This window comes from Sylvia atricapilla, chromosome 6 (assembly GCF_009819655.1).
Source record: "Sylvia atricapilla isolate bSylAtr1 chromosome 6, bSylAtr1.pri, whole genome shotgun sequence".
NCBI lineage: Eukaryota > Metazoa > Chordata > Aves > Passeriformes > Sylviidae > Sylvia > Sylvia atricapilla.
Window position 1 is genome coordinate 27,643,438 of NC_089145.1, and position 15,066 is coordinate 27,658,503.

A 15,066-nucleotide genomic window follows, 5' to 3' on the forward strand; every position below is an offset into this window, starting at 1 on the left:
AATGCCTCTTTTCTTTTGCAGTATTACAGGTCCTCATTTTCCACCTATTTTTTGCTCAGTGAATACAGAAGTGTCAGCAGCCAGACAGCAGACAGGCAGCACAGCTGGTCAAGGAGGGATGCACAGAAAGGGGGTCAAGCCTTTGCAGTTCACTGCCTGCTCTGTTTCTAGAAATGCCAAACTGGAGATGAGAAAAGAATGGGAAAACATCAAAATGGGGACACTCACCTTTCTGCTACTTTGGACATCTTTAAGCAATGTCTCTCTATCTGCATGTTCAGAAAAGTTATCTGAGGAGAGAGATGACAAGGACATTAACAGTCTATGAATTTTGCAGCATGCATTGACAATACCCCAGCACACTATTGATTTCTCTTTCCAAACAGCTTGAAAGTAACTCAGAAGGAAATGGGACCCTTCCCTAGGTATCAGAAGCTTATTAACTGCTTCCAATAGGAGGCTACATTGCCGAAGGTAAAGCCCTAGGGGAAACTTCAGAAGACATAATTGAAAGTAGAAAAGACATGTTTGGGGCCAAGTTTCCTAGAGTACTCAGGGTACAATATGATCTCCTTTTTACAAACGCACTCTGCTCTCCCATTTCTCTTATTGACTGGCATCACAAGACCAGTAACATTTTACAGCACACTTTCATTCTGCTATGAACCAGTTCTCCAGCCTGTGATAAAAAAAGCTCAAGAAATGTAGCATCCAGGTTTAGTTCAGAATACCACCCAAAAACTGGTTGCCTAAGAAACTTGTTTAAAGCTGCCTTTAGCAAAATGCTGATCCAGTGATTCCTGTTTGTCTTTCAGTGAGGGCTGCTTGTTGCTGCAAAATAATTTTGAGGGAGAGCTCTTTGTGCCAGGGCAAGGATGTGTGAGTTGGCTGGTCATTCCTTGGCATGATTGTCCAAATAACTTCTTCCTAGTTTCCTAAAAGCTCTGACTGTACAGTGTAACAGTCACGCACTGTTAGAATGATGCCTTTCCTCACCACTCATCCCTAGCCTGTGCTCAGCTACACTGGCCTTTGTCACTGCCGACTTTTCAGACATTCTCAGTGAACTGGAATTATTGTCTTATTGTCTGGCCCACAGACAGTAACAGTAGATTCAAAGGTCAGTGTTAATCATAATACGTATCATCGTACAACTGCACTGCTCAGTGAATACTTACTAGTACTTTACATAAGTGAGGATCAAGGACAGATGAAACATACAATGGGTTTTGCTGATATCTCCTTAACTTTTTATGCTTTTTCCTTGGCAACAGTTCCCAGAAGGGTTGCTACACAGCCACCTACTTACCTGCTTCCGGAAATCCTCTTTAGTTGTTTTGCGCACTGGCTGGGAGGGCAGGTGTACAGGGCTTTGGGGCTGAGACTCCTCTGTTACCCCATACACTGACTGTGAGGAACCAAGGAACAAACAAAGGATTACAGCATTTTTCACAGTGAGGAACAGTGCAGTATGCAAAGCAGCAAGGTAACAAGCCAGCAATTTCCTACTGTTTATACCCACACAGGTCAATAATCATTCAGCCCAGAGCAAAATTTACAGATCAGACCGTGCTTGCTGATGCCTGCACTTGGAAGGCCTGTAGGCATGCTAAGAGAAGGGTTTGTTTTAAATGTTAAAAAGCAGCTGATAATTTTTAGGAGCTCTGAAGGCTGTGTGCATAAACATTTGCAGGATAAACACTGGGAGCTGTCACTGGGGTGAATCAAGTGGTAAAAGAAAATACTAGAACCTAATTCTGTGCTGCTGTCTTTCACTTGATTTAATTTCTTGATGCAAAACTACATACTAAAGAAAGTGCTTAACCAGGTCAAGTCAATAGGTCAAGTTAATGTGAGCTTCTCTAAACAGAAACCTGCAGACTGACTTGTAGCTATTCATTTTCAGGACAGACACCTGCACTGAAAATAATATAATTTTCCCCTTCATTTAGTGCCTTTGCTTTTCAGTAAAACTTCTAATGCATATGTGAATAGCTCTGCTGCAGTTCAACTACTTATGGAAGCTCAGGAGTCTGGTGTTCCATCCAAAAACATAACAAGTGATGAGACAAGAAGAAACAGCCTGAAGCTGTGCCAAGAGAGGTTTAGACTGGATATTAGGAAAAAATTTCTTCTCTGAAATGGTTATCAAGCACTGGAACAAGGCTGTCCAGGGAAGTTGTTTAGTCACCATCCTTGAAATTATTTAAAAGATAGGAATGTGGTTTAGTGAAGGACTTCATTAGGCTGAGGTTTTGAGTCACTGATCTTAATGGCTTTCTTCAATCAAATTGATTCTATGAGTGCATATACATAGAAGAGCTCAAACTTGCTGGAAATCAAAGACACCCAAGTTGCTAACAATCCAGCATTTGAAATGATTAATGCAGATAAACATCTCATTATCTGTGCCCAGATAATTTCTTAAAAAGGGACCTAGGTATTTTTGCCAATTCCTTTTAATTTTGTGGGAATGCAGAGCCATCAGACACTAGCGACACAGAGCTCCCTAATGCCCTTCTCAGCTGTACCCATCACCCAGCCAGTACAACTTTGTTGGTAAAATGGAAACAATAAATTCATCAAGGAGAACAAAACAGACTCATACTATCAAACTACTTGTGTTTGTTCCTCTTGGGTAAGTCTCATACACAGTAGGTGTCAAGTGCGATTTACATTAAAAGAAAACCAAGAACAGTGAACTAAACCAACCCCAAACAGGCAAAAACCAAAACCAGGAACTCAAGCTGACCTTTTTCACTTTTTGTGGGTTTTTCATACGGCGACACTTTCTAATGTCCATTTCTGTGGTGTTCACACAGCCTGGCTGAAAAGAGATGGTAATTGTGTTACTCCTCTGTTAAGAATCTTCATCCTACCTTACCTTTATAAAATATACTATTAAATCTTGTCCAAAACTCTTTCTTGAGATTTGTGTCCCATAAATTACTATTGCTAAACAAGAGACTGCATATACCCAAGGACGCCATGTCAGCATTCAATCCACTTACTCCTAAGTTTGGCACCGAAAGGAAATAGTCAACAGGGGGGAGCTTTTGCTAGGGAGTCTGAGACAAACTGAATAAGCTGCTTTTCTTTCATAAGCCCAGTAAATAATTTTCCAAAGATCATATTTTTCACATATTTTCAAATCAACAGTTCAATAGGACACAAGCCCAGAACGTCTCAAATAATCTTGTAGACACTTAATGCATTTTAAACTGCAAGGAAAATCCACATGGTAACTGTAAAGGCAATGTTTTGTGCATAAAACGTTTACTACTAATAAAACTTTTCCTGTCAAATCCTGGAAAGTCTCATCATTCAAAAATAATTTTACCACAGGCCTGTGCACATCCCAGAATGCTCTTTCCTGGCTGTCCAAAATCTTTCTTTCCGTTTTATCCTTTTTCCTGTCGATTCTGAAAACAAAAGCGTAAGTGAGCATGAGTCAATGTACAAGTCATATTTTCTTCTTTGATACAGTTCCTAGTGGTGGTTTTTAACGCCAAGACAAAAAAAATCAGAAATCAACTTTTTTTTGTATAGTGATGTCACACTCACACTTGCAAGGGCACACACCAAGAACAAAATAACACTGATGTTTATTCCAACATGGGTCAAAAGAGATTTTCCTAATAATGTGGAAAAATTTAACAGCTGTTTTTCATCTGGTGAGGAAAACTTTTTCTGGAACCTTATTCCCACACTCTGATTTGATAGGCTGGGAAAGTTTGTAGTTTTGTCTGTGTCAGGAGACCCACCAGGACCTCTTTGCTCCAGGGGAAGCTCCTGGCTGGCGCTGAACTGAAGTCTCCATCAGGAGACCCCACTGCGCCCCAATGCCCCAGCAGCACCACTGGCATGAATACAGATTGCAAAGGAGCATCTATTCCAGACATTCCCAGCAGCAACAGCATGGGCAGCATTTGGGGTCACTCCTCCTTAGAGCTTTCAACCCGGCTCACCCTGTGTGCCCCCATGCTGGCGGAGCAAGGGGTCACAGCACAGGTGACCAAAGCTGAGCTATGGTCTACAAACCAGCACCCACCCCAGAGAGACATGATTGGGCTGGCACAACAGGAACTCAGTAATTCCAGCCCTGATGCAGCCAGTGAACCAACTCACTCAAAGCACCTAGCCCAAAGGCCACTGGAAGTTGTTCAAAGCAATTCTTGGCAGCAGTGAGCAAGTGACATCCAGCACCTCACCCATCTTTACACGAGTACAAAGTCAGCACCAGGATCTACTTGCACAAGGACTAGAGGAGGCACATGGAAGGAGGAACAGTCTCCACGCCTCCACTTCCAGAGCAGGACTGAATAAAGCTGTGTCCTTGTGCTGGGTTCCCACATTGCTGCCACCAGAAAAATCAAAATAGTGAGGAAAAAAGCCCATGCCAGCTGTGATTTCTGACCACCAAGTTCTCTCCCATCTGTTTTTGGTTTTGAGGGGCAGTGATCCTTGGCTAAGTCTGTGCTAGAAATGTACCAAGAGGATAGGAATCAGAGAACTAAAACAGAAGTTTTAACACCCCTCCCCAGAAAAAGACCAAATTCCCCACAGTTTGGCATCACTAACTGATTTCCCCCTTGCAAGGCTGAGATGAGAAAATGAGAAACAAGCTCTGGCACAAACTCTGTCCCCACACAAAGCCAGAGCAGCTGCTGTACTGTGCTGAGGATACCCAGCCCAAAACTGCTTTTCTGAGTGAGTCCTTCACACCTGGCCAAAGGGGAAGGTGAAGCCTATTCCAATCTTACACTACACAGCATAAACAAATCGGAGGAACTTATCGGAGGCTTCATGAATTCTCTTCACTGACACTTGGTGCTCAACCCAGATTGTCAGCTCCTATCTCCAAACTTACTAATAACTCAGTATTTCACATTTTAAACTATGAAGACCCAAAGTAGCCAGATGCTCTATGGCTGCAGTTTTTAAAGCAATGTGGGTGTAGCAACGGGAATCCAGTGTGCAAAAGCCAATGTGGAAAACAAAGCAAAACTTGGTAAGCAGGAGGAATGTTTTCAGGTATTTTTTAATTCCCCCACCCCTCCCTTTTCTAGTTAACATAGATTTTTAGTACTGTGAAGTACCATGTGAATTCCACCTCTGCCTTTCTGGAAACCTGAAGACTGAACCACCACATGAACTGTGAATCAAGAAGCTAGAAAGTAGCCAGCAAAAAAAGTTGATAGTGGCCAGTTCACGCTTATGCTTCAAAGAAAACAGAATGGAGAAAAGATTAATAACTAACAATGATCACAATGAGTCTGATATTTACATTTCTTTGTTAGATGATAATTATATGTTTTAGACAGAATGCAGACTTTTGTTTTGACTTACACTTTTTTTTTCATCTTGGCAATAGCCTTTAAGTAACTGAAAGTACAATTGCTATCCTGAGTTCTAATTTTCTCTTCCAAACAAAACACTGCTATTCTGGTTGGAAAAAATCCCTTAATTACCTTCCAATTTAAAAGATAATTACCATATATTTAAATGGTTCATAATTACAATGCTATTAAGCAGAGAATTCATCAAAATTCCAAAGGGTTAATCAAAGATAGAGACATATACCTCAAGCCACACCTTTGAGAAATTATATTCCTTAACTTATAGCATCTAATGCTGAAAGTGCAAATTTCCTTCCTATGGAACCATTTCAGTACTGGTGTTCTCACGTGTCATCTTCACCAACCTTTCCATTTTATAAGTGACAATGACATGCACAAAATGGACACTCAGAGTTTTAGGTATTAGTTTGTAGACAATAGTACACAAACCCTGGACCATATCCATTTACCAGCAGTAATGAAAACACACTCAAAACATTAAGAGCCTTCATACTGCTTTCACGAGGGATGGTGAGAAGAAATATCTGTTGTAAATACCACCCTTACAATCACATGGAAGTGACAGCATTTTTAGACACAGAAATACTCTGCAAGCATAGAGTAACACAGACAGATGAGAAAATTCTGTTCTTTCCATTTATACAAAACAAAAATACTACACAAATGGAGAAGCACAACGGGCTTGTGAGTTACCCAAGGTCCCATGATGAATTTAAGATTAGGAGCTCTGGACCAGCATTTCCATGTACAGATAATTAAATCCATCTTTGAATTTCTGGCACAAACCTTCAGAATTGGCTCTCTACTGTCTCTAGTCTGCCAGTGATTAAAATTCACCATCACCTTCTGAGCTTAGTCACAGTAAAGATTTTTACAGTAAAGTTTTATCTCCTCAGAATCCCCTTCCCTTCACAGCTCTAAACACTGGTGCAGTTCAGTGCTCCAGGATTACTCACTTCACTTGGGCCTCTGCTTGCATGAAGATGAATTCCCACTTTCTTGCAAATGCTCTCTGAAGTCTTGCTAGGTTTTCCTGTCAAAAGATGAAAATAGTAAGAACAACTTATTTCTGTAATTACAATAATTGCTCGAGAGCACATTTAGCATGGTGGATATTTATTTTATTCCTTTTTTATTTTTAACTGAGAAACTAAAGGCTAAATGGAAGTCAGTGTTGGTTTCAGGTGAACTATACTGCAGGCAAAGCAAGGCTCTAACACATCTTTTTGGGCTGCAACCCAAAGGGGCCTGCCAGGGATAAGTAATGGAGTGTGATGAAGACAGCTTGAGCTCTAGTATGAAAAAAATTATGGACTTGTTCCCAAAAGATAACACTGAGAAGCTTTGTGAAGCTGATGACTTTCATTTCTGATAGCAGATGGCTGCCAGCTGCACGTTTCCCTCTCATCCTCACTTTCCTTTCCTCTCTGCACTGTTCTCTTCTCTTCAGGCTTTTGTGAAGGTGCAAAGCCTGAGCATCCCCTGCTTTGCTCAGTCCTGGTCACCGCTGAGAGCATTATGCAGCTGCACAGTACTGAAGGCTGGGGATTGCCAGGATAATTCACAAAAGGAAATAGCTTGTTTGTCTGAACAATGCACACAGTTACTGCAAATAATGGCTCCAGATGCAGTTTTGCTCTACATCTGAAGTAAAAGCTCTGGTCCAGACCCATTACAGAGAGTGTAGGGATCCGAACATTTGGATGTGGATGTGGCTTCATCAGAGCTCGAGGTTAAACTCAGAACATGGCTGGAATTTCAGGCTTAAATGGCACCCTGAAGTTACATGTCCATACCCTCCCCAAGAAAGGAGGCCTGCGAGACAATTAACAGGACACTCCTCTCTGTTACAGCTGGTTTAACTGTTTCAAGTTTACATTGAAAACAAACACTTGTAGTTCTACTCTTGTTCTCCTTATATGTATCACCATTATTTCAATAAATTTTTTTCAGTCACACGCATTTCAATGTAAGAAGAAATCTTCCTATTATTTACTTTAAACTCTTGTATAACTCACAGCATAAAGCTTGGCCCTGGTACCACCAAGTCCATGTAACAGTTTCAGTCTGTACACATGGAGGAAAACAGTTAAACAAATGATTTACAGTTGTACTGAACCATGATGATTTCCTTAACTGTGGCTACAAAGAAGAACAAGTTGTAATTATCTGTAACACAAATTTTTGTGGGTATTTTTTTCATTATTTTTATTTTGTTTTAAATTATGTTCACATGTGCCCTCTGGAGTAAATATGCTGAAGCCAATGAAACATCACCAACTGAAGCTATATTTGAATTGTGCTTATGTTTGACCAATTATAAAAAGCCTGAATGCCACTATACAAGCTTAACCATATCATCAAGACCCCTGCTCTAATCAGTATAAATGTGGGCTAGGAGACTGTCTCTAAATGCTGCAAGCAGAACCTAAATATGAAATGTCCCCTGAGATGCTTTGTAGAGAGTCTCTCTTGAAGCTCCAGGTCACTGCTGATATCTAAGGAGAAACATTCTCATGCTGCATCTCCAAAAATGTGAGAAGGGCTGCTTCTCACTCCTGCAAACCTCTTTCTCTCACTTTGCAGAGCTTACATCCCTTGCTGGATCTGCTGCAGCTCTCAGAATGCTTAGGAAGAGTTGGTGCCATTCTTATCTGAATGTCTCTAATTAAGAGAACAAAGTTTGAATGCAGAAGTAACCTCTAATTGTGCAATGCAATATTCACAAGAAAAATGAGAGACTGCCAAAATCTAATTATTTACCATCACTGGAGCATTGCTACTCTCAGTAGGCAGCAATGTGCAAAAGTACTTAGCCATAGCCTCGCTGCATGTGTGTGGGAGTATGTGCGCTGCTGAACAGCCTTTTGTTGCTCTATGATAGATCTTTGGAGTACTCACAGTTAATTGGTTGGATGTGAGCAATTTTAATGGTTTTAATAATGGAATCAACAATATGCAGAAGAGAAAACGCAGCAAAAGGACATGTAAGTGCATGCAGGTGGTTATACTCCTTCCTTTGTGCCTGTTAGAGATTAGAACTCTTGGGAAGTCGGAATGCATTTCCAGGGTGGACTAGATAAGTGGCAATTTTTGCATGCTCTGCACTGAAAGAACCAAATGGCATGAACATATCTCTCCATGTGCACAAATATTCCAAAATGTAGAAGGTAAGGAAGAAGGAAAAACTTCAATCTTGGAAAAAATAAAAAAAATCCCACTCTAAAATATATGCAACATAAATATTTTCATTGTAACAAACATGACCACGTAAGTCCACCAGAACCAACTTTGTAAACTTTGTAAATAAACCCTCCAATGAAAAACTCCACGTGTAAAATTCTGCTATTTAACTATTGAGCAAGTAAACAGAATAAAGTCAATACAACAGAAAATTTAGCTGCTCAGAGCTACACAACACCAGCACTACACTGCTGGTATTCAAAGAAATACACAGCCCTGCCCCTCCTGCCTCCATCTTCCCACTCCTCTCCACCCTGCAGTCTGACACCAAAGTTTGGGATATTTTTATTGATAGTAACTCCATATCAGAAAACACACTCTAATTAAAGTTCAGTGATATTTTTCATATGGCATATTGAAAATGTTCCAGTCTAATATCTGAGAACTTTTGTAACTAGATGTCTCATCAACAATTTAATTGCCCAGTGGCGCACCTGAAAATCCATCATTTTCAGGGGAAATCTGCTATATAAACCCGGATTTCCTAACTGAAAACAGGACACCAAGCTAAGCTTTTGTGAAATTTGCTCCAGTCATGAAGGGCTCATCATAGAGCAGATGCTTTAATGTTGGACACAGTAAAGCCAGGGACATTCATCAGTCATGTTCCTGATGTTGTCTTCATATCAACCTTCACACAGTTCTGACAACTAAGAAAACAGAAAAGGCTGACCCCAAAGCACAAAATGGCAGCATTCAGTTGGCAAGCAAAGCTATCACTGCACCCCCCCAGCTTTAAACTCTAGCAGCAGTGTACCTACGGCTTCATAATCCGCCAGCTCCAGCCTAGCTTTGTTCTGCATGGTCCGTTTGCAAAGATAGATGGCTAAAGAGAGAAACAGAATGGAAAACAATTACAGACAGAATATTAGTACTAGATCTCAAAAAAAAAAAAAAAAAAAAAAAAAAAAAAAAAGTAGTCCATAGATGGTTTGTTTTAATCGGAAAGCAACGCAAGTCAAGGAATGAGAGGGCTGGAAACTCAGCTGATACTGTTTACAACTAATCTCAGAGACCCTAAACATCTGGGGCATCTCATTTAAAAGTGCTGAGAGCAGATGCCAGGACCTAACAAGATGTCCAAGAGAGGCACAATTGCTTCTGGGTCTGCTAAAAGATATAGCATTAGCAACCTGTATCCCCGAGCAGTTTTGGAATATGCATGCCAAAGTGACCACCCCTGCATTTCTTTTCTGCTAAAAAAAATAAAAATAAACCAGGATATTGAAGTGAAAACAGAAATACAGGCCAGATATCAAAGGCATAATCTGAGCATTTTTTAATATGCTCCATCCTTTTATTCTTACATATTTTAAATGGTTAAGAGAAGCCTTGACACATTTTGCTCTAGGCAGACGTTACTAAAACTGATGTGGTTTGGTATCATGAGGGTCAAGATGAGCCCAGTGCACACCACCAAACCAGTCCCAGGCTGCCTTCTGGGAAAGCCCCACCTGGATCTGCTAAGCTCATCCCATTTCCATTAGAGGCTGAAACACAAGATCCACAGCACACTCTGAGTACACAGTCAGGTCTGAACTTAATAGAGGCCCAGTGCTACTCATGTAAATTCTATTCTATGCTGTTTCTGTAACTTTAACATTTATTTCATGAGCCAGTATTATGCATTGTAACCAAAGCTGACTAGTTCATTTATATTTACATATCTCAAGGGCAGTTTCCTCCATAAGGCCCCTACAACACCAAATGAAGTGACTCAGTTGTCTCACAGTGTTTTTTCATGCAAGGCAGTGACCTGCCATTAGCAAGTTAGTTCCTCTCCTGTAAGTGGACACATGCAAATAAAAAAAGTCTGAATTGCTGCTGGGATTTCAGTTTTATTTAGGTCTACTGCTAGTTTGGGATTAAGTCCTGGGAAGACTCCATCTGTACAGGCCTCTGATATGCAGTCTGATTATAAGCATATGTTAGAGGTATCTGGGACAGATGAAAATCTGTCACTACAGGGCTCAGAGCTAATGCAGCTGAAGCTTGTCCAGCTGTGGGTCAGTTCACAGAGGGCTTTATTTTGGGGTGTACTGCTCCACTCAGTGCTATTGCAGCACAGTAATCTGCCTGATAAAACCAATTATTTATCTGATACTGCAGGAAAAAACCAGAACCTCTCTCTTCACATTATTTTTCTGGTATTTACAGAATATATATTAGGCACAATTCACACAGTGATATAGGGTGACTGTAAAATCTGGGCATTTTTCTTTTGCAAATACAAAACAGCATTGTGTTTTCTCCTATGGAGTTCCCTCACTGGGATAAACATGTAAGTCTGTGCTAGCTCCTCTGCACATGAGCTATCACATGACACACACCATTGCAGGCTACTTCTCCACCCCAGAAAATGACTTCCAGAATCCATAATGATGAGTAATTATTGCATGGGCAGGAAAAACACTCAAACTGATTATTCAGGGAGGAGCTCTAAACTAATCTTAAAAGACTACCAGAAGCTCCTGTTTTATGACTGCACACATGGATACGCTTCCTCTTCCAAAGCCACACCAGGATGCAGCAATTAATTTTATCATTTAACTGTGAAAGAAGTGCAGTTCTGGAAGAGACAGCAATATTGCATGCAGACAGCTAAAGATAACAACACTGACATATTTTCTTTTTGTATTATCCCTGTCTGCAGGCATTCACATGTTTAAAACACCATGTTGCGCTTTATTAGCTCATAAACCATGCTCATTCTCTTTCATCATATCATCTGGTAATCTTAAAAATATGGGAAAATAAGTCTGATGTCATGTATCAGAGGACTTTTAACTATGGGTTGCTGTTAGTTATGTACTGGTTTACTGATCAGTCAGATAAGTGCCCAGATGAAGTAAATTTTATTGATCTACATAACAGATTCAGCAACAGATCAGAGAGTAGTTTCCCACAAAAGCAATATTGGTATTATTTAAGGTTCCCAAGAACCAGTATTCTGCTTCCCACAAATCCTGCTGAAATGAACAGAGCTATGGGAGAATGGAGGTAATGGAAGGCAAAATCCTGGCTCCACAGAGCTCAATGGCAACAGCTCCAGGGGCTTGAGGTATCCCAGGGTTTCAATTTGTGCATTTGAGATGGGCACATATCTGCCTCTGATGCTGCTGTCTGACAAGGAACTCTGCATATGAAGGGTGTAGATGGCCAGCTGTAATATTTTAAGGACAACTGTTTGCATCACAAACTAACTTTCTATAATGAAACAATTATACTCTCACCATAATCTGTGTTTTCTGGTTCCCAGCAGTTTGAAGGCCAAAAGTATGGTGCCTAAGAAAAAACATCCACATTTTTGTAATTTAAGAAATGAAAACAGATTCAGATGCAGAAAAACATCACAAGTAGAAAAAGAAGTATCACATAATATACCACCCAGATTCTGCCCTCAGGGGAAAAACACTGCTACAGATTTCAGTAAAAGTGAGGATGCTGCCTTTAATATTCCTCACTGCAGCTAAATAGAGATACTGTAATGCAAGCATCTCTTGAGGAGGTTGTCCAGTGACCTGATGAAATTTCAGACACTGTTGCCAGCTCATCTGAATGTGGATCCCTTATCCACTATCCCCAGAACCTCCTTTTCCCCCAGGAATTCACAGGCAACCTGAATATTTTTGTTTTTTAAGTGCATGAGAAACCTTGTGGTCTTATCTATATGTTACATACCCCCTGCTTTTCTGGAGCAGTTACCAATGTGGTTGGCAGACTACAAGACAATTTCCTTTTTAGTTGTAACAGATGGCAGAGGTCAAAGCTCAGCTGTTTAGAGTCATTCTGAAAGCAGAAGTCCTGCTAAACTTAGTGCTTTTGTTTTCTATCCAGGTCTGCATATTGAAGTTGCTACAATTAATTATAAGCTATAACTATGTGTGACTGTATTTCAGTTTTAACATGAATGAAAAATAACATAGCAGTGATCACACAAAGTGAAGCTTTACTGATTACACATTGCTTTACTGATGTAATGCTACAGATGGGCATAGGACATTAACACACAGACTATTCCTTCCACTGAAGTACAGAGAGAACACATGGAGGATTCAAACAATACAGGGTTCAGTGCTCCTCAGTGATATCTATCTTATGAATTTCAGAAGATGAAGAGCTGCTGTTAAAGGAGGGACTAATGTTGAGTTAAAGAGTAGCAAGAAGAGAGTAATGGAAAGGAAGCATGATTCTATCAGGTTATTTTTGCAAAAAACAGCTAAGGAGGTGTGTTGGAGAAACAAAAACAAGCAAAGAATAGGCAAAAATTGTAAGAAAATATGAGGGAAAGAAAAGTTGATATGCAGTCAGTTTGATGATGAGGTTTACATAGGCTTAAAACAATAAAAATAAATTAAGTTATATTGAAATGTAGCTCCTGAAAACTGCACAGGACAAGTTCTTAGAGTGCCATTCTTTTAAAACAGAAAAAATGAGCTAAATGGGCAACCAGTACTACCCCTGCTTCTGTTGTGTCCTACACGATGGGAGGATCAGGATTTCAGAAAAGAAAGGGAATTGTAATGAAAAATCTGAGTCTGAATGATGCCTCGCAACCAGAAGGAAGGGCGAGATAAGAGGACATCTGTGATCTCCTGGGTTTCTTTTCTCACCATGGCATTGGCCACATGTGATAACACAATATCACATTAGCAGTGAGCATGAGCAGCTGCAACATCAGATGCAAAGAGCAGAACTGGATTTTCAAATAAAAGCTAAAAGAAGAGTAAAAAAATGTAAAGGAGGAACAGGAGGGTGAACAGAAGAGAGGTGACAGGAAAGATAAGAGAGCTGGCTGGGATCATGTAACTGAAAAACACAAATTCAGCCAGCAGGATGAGGCAGTAGGACTCCAAGTTTGGACTTACTGCTTCTTCTAAAGTTATACAATCAGTTCACAGAAGGAGCTGTTGCAGGACAAGCACTCAGTTATCTAGCAAGTTGACAGTGGCAGATTTTGGACAGGGCATGGAACTCAAGCACAGGATGCTTTAAAAATTCAGCACATCTGGAGGCACAGGAACACTGAGGGATAGAGATGTCCCAGTTTAGGCAATTACCAAAGTTACACATTCTTTGTAGAAGAGCCAAAGCCTTAAGCCTGCCCTCTCCCACACCGATCTGTAAGCAAGAGACAGTAAAAATTCGAATTTTCTGCTGTGCTAAAGCTTAAATGTCGAGTTTCTAAGTGTGCCATGGTCCATTTTGCACAGGAGAATGGCTACTTAATTCTGTATCAGAGTTTGGACCTCAAAGCCACTTTCTTTCTCATGGTTTAGTTCAAATCTGAGTAAAGTAGCTGTGAATTAGGGTATCAAAAATAGTCACAAGAGACAGTCATTCATTTATGTAAAAAACTGTAAGTCACAGGGTAGATGAGAGTGATTGGGGATTCTAAAGCAAAATTTTTTAAAGGGACTTCATAATTTCCTAGGGCCTCTATGAGGATAACCTCAGTCCCTGGCTTCACAGACCTATATACTTTATACCTGCTTAGGTATAAAGAGTGGGTGATTTCAGCACGATTACTGCAGGGACAGAAGAAGGGCCCACAAAGGAGTCAGGGTGCTCACCAACCTGAAAACGATAGAACGTGCCGTCATCTTTCAGGGTAAGGACATGGTCTGAGATGGGGAAGACATAACCCTGCGCAGCAATAAGACTTCCCAAGTGTATTGCTTCCCCTGTGAAAGAGAAAAAACAGCAGGGATGTGTCAACAAGACATGCACCGCACATTTCTCTGCTTTCAATTGCAGCTTTGGTGATGAGTCATGTGAAATCTGGTGCCCACATGCGTCTCTGTACCCACACCACATCCCTACTACTTCCAACCAAACCCTGCAAAGCTGGAGCGCAGAACACAGATGAAGCACTGCTCAAATGTTTAACCCGTTAGTTTTTTGTTTGCAAAATGCACACAGCAGTTCAGCTCTAGAGCATGAAATTCATTTCAAAGTACACTATCCACCACAGGTGACAGCTGACAAGGAACCTGTTCCATTCAGTGAACCTCACTAGCTTCTACCAAATCCAACAAGCACCTGCAACACCAGCTCATTAGCAGGATATTTATTCATAAAGACACATCCTCACACTGCCCTTTGTTAAAGAAAATGTTGCAAAGGGGAGTTACACATCCTAGTGCTGCCCAGGCAACCTTCCTCAATGCAGAGGAACATCTGCACAGATTTTGAAGCAATGCCAGCTGTCAAAAGCTGCATCATCTTTCCCAGAGCTGAAAAATCATCTGCTCGTGCATGTCCAGATAGATAATAAAGCTGTTGTCAGCAGCTGAAATTCAGATTTGGGACCTGACAGGACTCATGAGGAGGGATGTGTGTATACAGATGCCCTGCTGGGTGATTCAACACTGCCTCTATCTGTGTTTTTACATGGTAACAGTAAGGCAGATTAAAAATTGGTAGATGAGATTCTGGATTTTTTTTTCCTTTTCTGGAAAGG

The 15,066-nt window shown here is 40.7% G+C and overlaps 1 protein-coding gene across 1 annotated transcript in view; it reads right to left on the reverse strand.

Annotated features, from left to right (window-relative positions):
- RGS6 (regulator of G protein signaling 6) overlaps positions 1-15,066 on the reverse strand; it is a 258,978-nt gene that overhangs the window by 55,358 nt on the left and 188,554 nt on the right. The window contains exons 5-12 of the mRNA XM_066321314.1: positions 14,181-14,287; positions 11,837-11,888; positions 9,365-9,429; positions 6,317-6,393; positions 3,341-3,422; positions 2,753-2,827; positions 1,310-1,408; positions 229-290 (exon numbers count right to left, since the gene is read on the reverse strand). Coding sequence (XP_066177411.1) covers positions 229-290; positions 1,310-1,408; positions 2,753-2,827; positions 3,341-3,422; positions 6,317-6,393; positions 9,365-9,429; positions 11,837-11,888; positions 14,181-14,287 — 619 coding nt within the window. The remainder of the gene's footprint in view (positions 1-228; positions 291-1,309; positions 1,409-2,752; positions 2,828-3,340; positions 3,423-6,316; positions 6,394-9,364; positions 9,430-11,836; positions 11,889-14,180; positions 14,288-15,066) is intronic.